General features: G+C 40.4%; 1 protein-coding gene across 10 annotated transcripts in view; it reads right to left on the bottom strand.

Annotated features, from left to right (window-relative positions):
* The window catches only part of msi2b (musashi RNA-binding protein 2b), a 234268-nt gene extending 225623 nt beyond the window's left edge, over positions 1 to 8645 (bottom strand). For 5 of the 10 annotated variants that reach the window (XM_076749654.1, XM_076749651.1, XM_076749649.1 and 2 more), the window contains exons 1-4: positions 8386 to 8624; positions 8019 to 8059; positions 7642 to 7723; positions 6992 to 7076 (exon numbers count right to left, since the gene is read on the bottom strand). In XM_076749654.1, the coding sequence (XP_076605769.1) occupies positions 6992 to 7076; positions 7642 to 7723; positions 8019 to 8059; positions 8386 to 8447 (270 nt within the window). In that variant the 5' untranslated portion in view covers positions 8448 to 8624. Of the gene's footprint in view, positions 1 to 6991; positions 7077 to 7641; positions 7724 to 8018; positions 8060 to 8385 lie in introns of all 10 variants that reach the window. The other 5 variants (XM_076749659.1, XM_076749657.1, XM_076749658.1 and 2 more) reach the window with 2 other exon arrangements.
* Between the last annotated feature and the right edge of the window lie 1649 nt (positions 8646 to 10294).

Here is a 10294-nt window from a genome sequence, read left to right on the forward strand (position 1 = left end):
GCTATTGCTTTCACTGTAATTTTCACATTTCTCCATCTATATCAGCTGAAAGCAAAAAGTTTGGGCATACTCTGGTTTGTTGAAATGGACTCTGGGAACAAATCACACGCTGATGTAGAAGCTTGGGAACACGTGTACCGAAAAGCACATTAAACACTATAAAATAATTCCTGCAACGTATTGATCATCATGGATTGAAGACACAATAACTGCAGTGTGAAAAGCTAGAGCTCTCATGCAGCTGGAGCCGTATGGTTATTATCTAGTAGAGGTAAAAGTACTTTATCAACCCCCCTCTAGGAAATTTCTTTATCATGGAAACATCACAAGCAGTGCATACAAACTAAACAGCACATAAATATTTAGAAACCTGACTTGGAGCTGAATGAACAATTTGCTCTGAATATGAATGTGCTCCACCTTTGAACATTATGTTTTATTGGTTGCTAGATTAGCTGCTCAAACGAGGGAAGCCAGCACTATTAAGCAGGTAAACACCTGGAAATTCTCTTGTGTTTATTATTTTCATACTGTGGAAGTATGAAGGTCATTGAGAGAGTACACTTCATTAAGGAGCATAGAAATAAACTTTCCTTGGATTGGCTTGACTGAAGTGCCCATTGTTGTTGTCTTGTAATAATCGGATTGTTTCACATGTTGAAAGAAGAAGCAATAGGACTTTAATGCACCTGAATGGTAATGTAATTAATGGTATAATGTAAAGCTGCAAAGGTTAGAGGATTAATCTAACAGCAGGTTAATCAGCAACTGTTTTGATCATTTCTATGTAAAAAATGTTTGATGTTATATGAGCCAAACAATTAATCAGTTGTAAGGAAAATGGCAGATTAATTGATGAAAATAATTGTGATATAATAATGATAATTGTGAAAACTGCAATCAAAATGCATCATTAAAAATAACACCACCAATGAGTTTATGTATTTCTTTGCATATAAGCCACAGCAAAATCATAATTTTAAACTTCAGTCACACCCAATTCACATATTTCATTTTCTTATCGGCCAGAGAAAGTCTTATTCTTCTGGGTCAGACTGGGATACGATTGTGATCAGCATCTTTTACCTACAACTGGCTGTAGGATGGATGGCATCATTTCTTCTATTGATTAAATCAGTGGAACCATCTAATGGCGCCTCTTCTGCACAACAGACTGGCAGCCATTAATGTGATGTCATGGTCAAAGGGCTCTGCAAATTACAGTATGTGTGCCTTATGCAATGTGGGTCAGATCTCAGATAAATCTTAAGCATCTAACCAAGTTTCCACAGTTCGGCTCACAAGGAGCACAAGGGCACAACTAGCGACATGCTAAGAGATGCCCTGCTGGTGAAGTGTCTCACACCGGTGTAGTGTGAGTTTTGTCCTCACTCTAAAGCAGAGCTGGCCTCTCCAATGGAGCACTTTTAAAGTATCTGCTCACCTTATTCCCTTTTCACAGCGCCCCAACAACACTTTTTCAAATTAATAGTTTGGATGCACATTTGTTTTGATGATGAAACATGATCTCGCACAAAACAAAAGCGGATTTCCTCAAGACATCATACAACCTGATATGTCACCGTAATAAATGGGCACAGACCAAGAGGAATCCCCCCCAACCCCACCCCGCCATCTTTTATCTTCCATAGCCTTTTACTACAGGGTCTCTGAGGGCCGCTTCTGCATGCAACTGCGGGGGATCAGGGCAGAGAAACAGCATATATCTTAAGTTCACATCTTACAAAAGGATTTCATATATTAATGCAGCTCCTGGGTAAACTCTCTTCCTCTCTCTTAAGACATATCTACACAAGCATGATGATGGGGTGTTTAAGCTAAAAGGAGAAGGCTTATCAAAGCTTGCAGCTTCTTCCAGCTGAAGTTTGTGAACAGGTCCACAGGTGTGCGCGCGTGATACCAACAGAACAGACAAGAAATTAAAACACAAATGTTTCATATCTGCGCCGTCAATCTTTACTGATTTTCGCGGTGGAGTAACGTCTCAGAAAGGCAGTTTGTTATGCTCCTCAAATCAATAATGAGAATTTCACCAATGTCACGCTCTACAAGCAAATTGGCCATCTTTTTTTTTTTTTTTTTTCCTTAAAAATATGCAACACCATTATGAGAAAATCCAGATTCACTGGTATTACACAAGATATTACATTAGTGGCTTGACAAACATCTGATGTTCTGTACGTACCGACAAGAGACAGATACAGCATGAACTAATAACGCCTTCAGCCATAATTAACTGCAGAAGACAGAGCACCTGCTATACTGAAAACAAGAACGAGTCAGAGTTCAGCTCACTGATTTGACTTCACCTCCAAATCCTATCTGATGAATACAGTTTAGATGGGCCCAGAACAGCTGCTCATCCGTGCCTTTTCTCATCCTTCCCTCTTGCATTTTTCCCGCCTCACCTATGTTGACCCGGGGTCCTTTAACAAAGGCTGGAATTACCCCAAGACCGTACAGGCTATGCTTTCCTTACAAGAAAACAATACATTAAGAATGACACTGCATTTAAACTGGTACGTCATAAACAAATTCATATTTCAAATACAACCTTTGGTAGATCCTGAAAGATGTTTTCTCAAATTTTATTATTTTTTAAATTTTATCACAACTGCTTTAGATAAGACAGCACAGAAGCCAACCTGGAATCAATCGAGTGCCTTGTTAAACTCTAAACTGTTACTTTTCAAATGCAAAACCATGTACCATGATCTCCCCTGTTCATACCAGCCTGCCTTGAAACATCCTCGGGAACAGATGCTCGGAGTTGCATATTTCTAAACTGAACAAAGCATCATGAAAAATGGTAAATATGTTCTGAATTACCAGCATGTGTGTTTTGAAGCCCCCGGCTGTGCTTCCCCATATGTCTCATTCACATTCATCCCAGTCTGAGTGTTTTCATAACCGGACGAAAAGCAGAGCACACAGTTAAAAAAAAAAAAAAAAAAAAAAAAAAAAAAAGGAGGAGGAGGAGGACTGTGATGGTGCCTATCTTCACCCATCCTGGCATTCTGGTGGCAGTTTCATTGATTCTATGGCTCTTTTAATCTCAACCACAGGCAAATGTGCTAAAATGACAATCCATACTGAAATCCTTGTATCTTCCTCGTTTCAGTTTTTAAATAATATTGCTTACTAATAATAACAGTGACCATACTATGTGTGTTTGTCAGAATATCAAAGCTATACGCATTTAATTCACACATCCAACTATATCTGTAAAATAAAACGAGATGAACAAACAAGGGGGGGAAAAAAATGTAAATTAGGTATGATTTCCACTTTGCCTGTGCGAATAATATGACTCAACCTGTTCACAGTCACAGTACCTCCAGCCACTCACTCCTTTCAAGCTTAGCAGGGACAAAAACACTGGTAAGGATTCATTCAAGCGCCACAAAAGTAGAGGGCTTGTATCAAACCAACATCTGCAAACACATCAAGAACCATCCACATTTGCTGGACCGGTTCATTCTTTCCATTACTGCTGAGCAACTTTACAAGAGATATGATAGATCCAAACGCAATGCAATCTTGATAGTGTGAATGTTAAGATATACAACGGCACAGCAGATACAGCCCAGTGACTAATAGTGAGGAAAACATCCCAGACAGCTGCCTTAGGTTTGTAATCTTCTATTGCGCGCTGACGGATAAACAGCAGCACATTAGCAGCGAGGAAATATCAATTTCTGCATGCATTTGAGTCAACGGGGTCTTTGGTATGTCAATTGTACTGTCAAACACTCATCTGATTACGATGTCCAGCAAAAATCTGTTGTTTACTATGACAAAGCCATCAGAGATCCCTATTATTACAGGACTATCAGTATCATCAATATATTTCAGCTTTGGGGATATGGAGACAAAATACATGGAAACAGAGCAAATAAATTACACGCAGAAAAAAACAATGTTTCATTAACATCAGATAAGGATGTAAATCTGATTTGGCTGCAGAACTTTTTAAATATAGATTGTGTAAAAGTCAACATCTGATACGATTATGCTAAGTAAGAGTTATTTATTTGGGCAGCCTGGTGGCCTGAGGGTTTAGGACACTGACCACGTAATCACAACGCCCCTGATCGAGTCCGGCCAGGCCTCCCCCTCTCTCGCTCATTTCCTGTCAGCTCTCCACTGCATGCTATCTAATAAAAGGCACCCAAAACAATACTTCAAACACTTGTGAAAGAAAACCCACTCCCAAAACATATGGATTTTTTTTTTTTTTTTTTCAGGAGAGATAATACCTGACAGGTAATTCTAAATAGAAAAGGAAAGATTTCACAACAAGCCTCAAGTGACTTACCAATTAGGTAAGGACAGATGTGGAGCAAGTTTAGAAAACTTCTCTGGGCCTGTGCACTGAGGCTACAATTCAGAGAAAATGATGATTTGATGTCAGACCTTAAAATGTCACTGTTCAGTTCTCGGGGTGAGCTGCTGTCAGGTCTGAAGCGTATGACCTAAGTCTGCCAAATATCAGCTACAGCCAACAATAAGTGTGATATAATACAATGACTTCTGTAGATATCTGTAGCTTCTGTATCATTTTTATATGGCTATAAAACAGAGATGACTCACCATCAAAACTGGTAATATTACACACCTTTGCATACCACTTAATACGCTTCACAGGAGCAAGAAAAACCTGTCTTTTAATTCCAGCATAATACAAAGGAGACCAGCAATATTCTACATTTTGATAATGGCATTATGTATACAGCTACGGACAAAGCTGGGTAACTCCACCAAACAAAAAAGAATCAAAGGCCTTACGTAGCACCGGTTTGACACTGTGCTACAAGCGACTATCTTAACAGACTAATTAAAAATGCACAAGGAATTTAACTCTTTCCTGCTGCCACTACCCTCAAAGTGCCTTCGGGCAAGGCACTGAACCAACAACTGCTCCACGCACCAGTTAAAGACTGAAGCTGTGCAGCCAACTCGCAGGTCTAAGTACATTTTTATGTACAACCCTCCCTCACACATATCCCCCCCGACCTTTACTGTATGTATATGTATATATGTGTGTGTGTGTGTGTGTGTATGTATGTATGTATGTATGTATGTGTGTGTGTGTGTGTGTGTGTGTGTATATATATATATATATATATATACACATACTGTCAAGCTGTCATTCAAAATGTCAAGCTTGAAGTTATCAAGCTGCTCTAGATTCTGCAAAGTATGTTTGTATCATTACCCCTTCAAGCAGCCCCTTCACCTGCTTCTATGTACCCTCTACAGACGTTTGCAAGTTTTGCAATACCATCAGTCGTACCGTAGCCATTTCACCGCCAAGAACTTAGCTGTCCCTCCACATTCACTGATTCACGACAAGAGCACCACTGTGTGTCTTATTCCCATAACACAATAATAGAGCTGACAGAGCTCATACATGGCAGAAAATACATCTGCATAGGAACAATAATGCACAGCTAAGTTTGAGAGAGACACTGACCCACCTGAGATTTCAAAAACATAACAGGTGGGTCTCTGGTGGGTTAAGAAGGAGACTAATTAGCTTACAACCGCATAGCCGCCATCTTTGGTGCCCCATAATGCATTTAGACTTTGTGTTGTGAATAATTTTGAAATAGTGTGTGTATCTTTTTAATGATGTTAAATCATTTCATTTTCAGAGCAGAAGAAACACTAAACCCATAAGTCCATTTGGAGAAGTAAAGCCTCCATCACTGAGCTGTTCTGAACACTGGCCAGATAGAACAGAGCTCCATAATAATAATAATAACAATAATAATAAAAATAAAGAGTAGCAACACAAACACACTTTGCAGTTGAAGGAACATAAATAAGGCCTACTCCCCAACAGAAGGCACATTTTGTCAGCTCTCAAAATTCCACTGAACAACAAATCTTCAATTTACATTACTTACATTACACATCCTACACAGATTTGGACATTATATACTGCCACTTGAAGTAAAATCAATTTCCCTTTCAAAGCCCTTAAAAATATTTCTCCATCTAGAGTTGCCTTCAGCCGAGGTAACAAACACGGGAGGTTTCCTCAACATGCACTGATCCATTTCCAGAACTATGCCGGCATATCTGGATATCACCACCAACGGAGGAGAAATCCCAGACAAATATAATTTCATCTGAACCCTGTCTAATCCATCACTACAGACATCTCTCAAAAAAAAAAAAAACGACTGGCATCTTTAATTATTCATTTACTGACAAATTTCAAAAAGGCAAGTCGAACCCACAATGGTTCAAAGTTTTTTATAAATGAGCGCGTGGGCGTCTGTGAATCAATCGCCTTACTTATGCAAGTCAATTCAGACGATTCTTTCAAACTAAATCTCTAACGGTCATGGATTGCTGTTACACTGCTACATTCATATAATCAAATTATAACAGCACGGTGGCAGATGAGTGTGAATGACACTTTGCTGGTGAAAAAGTTGCATCATTTATGCTTTAGTTTACTCACAAACACAGAAGACTGCTTTTGACATCCGGGCAATATTATTTGAGGGAGGTGTCGTCGCACACCTATTTTCACCCTTTCTGTATCAGCGCATTAGTCGTGACACAATGCACTATCGGCTGGGTCAAACAATAGCGAGGCAGCGGGCCTGAGACAGCACGCCCTTCAGTGGAACATGAGATATATGCATGCTGCACATGTGGCTGCAGCGGAGGGGGCGTGTCAGCCCCATTCATCCACAGAAGTGAAAGTGAACACATAATATTAACCCTGGAGTTGTGTTTTATTGCTGAGCTTAGCGCTGAAGGGCCCATCATGCATTTAGCCCATATACATGACCTTGATACACACAGCCGGTTAACCTAAGAGGTGTTCCCCCACAAGGCCTCAGGCAGTAAAAAGTCACACAGTTATGACAGGGCAGAACAGGTAGAACAGGGCACAGACAAAATGAGAAAACAAAGACATGTATTTAAGTGGAGATAAAAATGAACTCACCGTCTTTGAGTCTAATTCGTGGTGTTGTTGAGCTAAGACTTTATCTACACTGGCAGCATCTGTAAACGTAACAAACCCAAATCCTCTGCAAAAAAAAAAAAAAAAAGAGACAAAAACAACTATGTTAAAATGCATACACACACAGACACACACAAGCAAAAATTACAATACATTTTATTCACTGCAAATACAAATGCTAAAAAAAAATATACAGTGACTCCCCACAGCAAACTGCATAACAGTAGGCATAATATTCCTATGACCTTATTAATGTTGCAATATTTCTCTGTAAATGTGTTTCTAATCCACATTATGGACGTCCTGTAGCAGATTTGAAGCAGAAACTGAGGAGCTCGCTGCTCATTATCTGCTATGCTACAATATGAGACGACACTACACCAACATTGTGGTGCAGTCACAAAGTCAATGTCAAATTGCATTCGGCTGCAGCTTTACAGCAGTGAGCATTTAAGCTTATCTGGCTTGCTGTGAAACCACACGCAGGCGCGCGCACACGGGGACACACACGAACACATGCGCGCGCGGACACAGAAACACACATAACACGCTGGATTAATACTCAACACGAACAAAGTAAGCGATATCGCGACATGCACTGGCAAGGAAAAGTAGAAAAGCCCTGTATTTACCTTGAGCGTTTTGTCGTGGGGTCTCTCATCACCATACATTCTCTTATTTCTCCGAATTTACTAAAATAGTCTCTAAGGCTGTCTGTGAATAGAGAAAATATGTCGGGTCATTTGACAGAAAACATATGGGCATGCTGTTGTCACTGTATTTCAAAAACACCCCGCGATGCGCATAGGGGTCGAATAGAGGACTTCAGATGGACGGAGATCAAAAATAACATCGTGCGCACACACTGGTGAGATATCCCATACAGTACACTACTGCACACAGTGCACATTCGCACATACACCGCCAGCAGCTACACCGAGCACTCAGTCACAGCGACAAAACAACAAGAAATCCTGAGATACGGTGTAAAAGAGAATAACAGTCTCACCTGGTGAGGTTTGCCAGCTGAGGCCACCGATAAACATTTTACTGTAAGGGGAAAACACAACAGAAGTGAGTCCAGATGTCAGTTCGGCCATTTTGACGACTAACTACTTCTAAAAGCGACCTTAAAGGATAAAGGAAGACTATGGAAACACATTCGCGCTTGGTAATTATAGTCTATCTACATGAAAGGGGGAGGCCACTCTCGCTACAAAGCTCAGGTCTTTAAAACTGCATCTGGAAACGGACCCGTGCACGGTTTAAGTGCGTACTGTGGGGACGAATCCAGCACGGCAGTCGAAGTCCTCTCCAAGATGTTGTAACATGAAAAAAAAATCGTACCTTAGGATTAAATTTAGAAAGATTCTTACCCCGGGTCATGTTGTGAATCATTTAGGCTTCCGGATGTGGCTTGACTCCCGTCTCCTTCCATATCTATTTCAAACTATAGGCTTGGACTACAGTCACAGTGACAGACACACACAGATACGGCAGGAGATATGCAAAGCCCCGCTATGAGAATATTACTGAGCCGGGAATGAAAGCGTCACACGTGGGATCAGCTCAGCCCCCTGCTCCCTCCTCCCTCTCTCTCAGCATGCTCTACCTTGGCCCACAGGGGGCGGAGCCTGCCTGTGTCACCTAACCAATCCAATTGACGTCAATTCAGGCAATCTGCAAACCAATCCTCCGATTTCTCATTTAATTAAGCAATAAGCCACTAGAGGTGAAAGTGGCTTATTGCTCTTCTAAATCAGTGGACACAAGTGTAAAAATAATAAAAAAATAATAATAATAAACGTTAGTTGTAATTAGTATATAGTATCATTCATCTGAAAAGTAAACCTTTACAGAGCAGCAGCGTGCTTTTTTTTTTTTAAACTAATCTCAATCGTTTGTAATTCTTCCGCCGTGCAATATAGTCCCTCAGCAAGGAGCAAAATGTGGGGCAACACCTATTTGCGTGTTAATACGTAAATCATCCTGTTTGTTCTGGCTCACGACTGTTTTATCAAGACGTAAGCAGCGATTCATTCAGCTGAAAGGTGCATGCAACGTGAAACAAGGCGGATATTGTGCTTTTTATTTGAAAATAGTGAAGGAAATCAAGCTGAGTTGTTTATAAACACACAACAATAGTATGAAAACAACAATTACTGAATGTTTAATCCCCAGGAACACCCTGTAGCTTTTTTTAATGGTACCTGCAAACATCATTGTGATGCACATAGGTCATATATTTGCCCAATAAGAGGTCATTTTTCCAGGTTTTATCATGGTCAATACAATCATGCTATTGGACCAACCATGCAAGTCTGTATTTATTAACTACATTACATATCACATTTAAACATGTTACACTGAAAATTTTCAAACATAGCTAAAGATCAGATTTTGAAATACGGGGCTGTTAAATGGTGGCCAGTATGAGGCGTTGAGGTGGGCACATTCAGCCCAGTATCACACCAAAGCATGTAATAGACCCGCTGATCCACGAGAGCACAGTGTGTCAATGCCACGTTTTTCCCACGCCAAGGTGTGAAAAGTTCACACATGCATGAAGGTGCAGTACCAGCAGGGGGAAATAATGGCAAGAGCAGAGGACCAAGTATGAAGAGAGGCAAAGTCCGCCTGGGGATTCTGACACAGGGGACGTGGGTTTGTGACCCTTGTGAAACCAAACGTCAACGACTTACGTTAACTGGCTTAACGAACTTAACTTATTTCACATACTTAACCTATGTCACATACCTAACGTACGTACACTTACGTAGGTAACTGAACTTAATTAACTCCCTTACAGACACATAGCCAAGTAGTTTTGGAGGCTAAAACTAACCAAACTGCAACAGTCACCTGAACTGTTTCTCAGCTCAAGTTTTATTTTGAAATTCTACCAGACATTGCATATTTATTTTTGCCAACTTGACCATGGAATGAAAACATGTTTTCATGCAGAGGAGGCAAAACATGACACTGACACAGTGAACGAGCGGCTCTGTTATTACAGGGTTGGCTGATTATTAGAGGAAGGCCGTGAGTCATAAAATCTGTGTTCAAGCAGGTTCAAAACCTGCTGAAAAGCTTCCTGAGCAAGATACTGGCTCTCTGTAGCTGACCCCGAGATCTGACCTTTAACTGCTATATTCATTGTGAAGCCAGGAATGAATTTTCCTGTGGGGATCAATAAAATATACTATTCATACATACAGTGGAGTAATTATAGATCTTCTCGTGTAGATGACCTATAATGAGCTGACAGCCCTGCTCTCTGCACAG

The sequence above is a fragment of the Chaetodon auriga genome, chromosome 15 (assembly GCF_051107435.1).
Source record: "Chaetodon auriga isolate fChaAug3 chromosome 15, fChaAug3.hap1, whole genome shotgun sequence".
NCBI lineage: Eukaryota > Metazoa > Chordata > Actinopteri > Chaetodontiformes > Chaetodontidae > Chaetodon > Chaetodon auriga.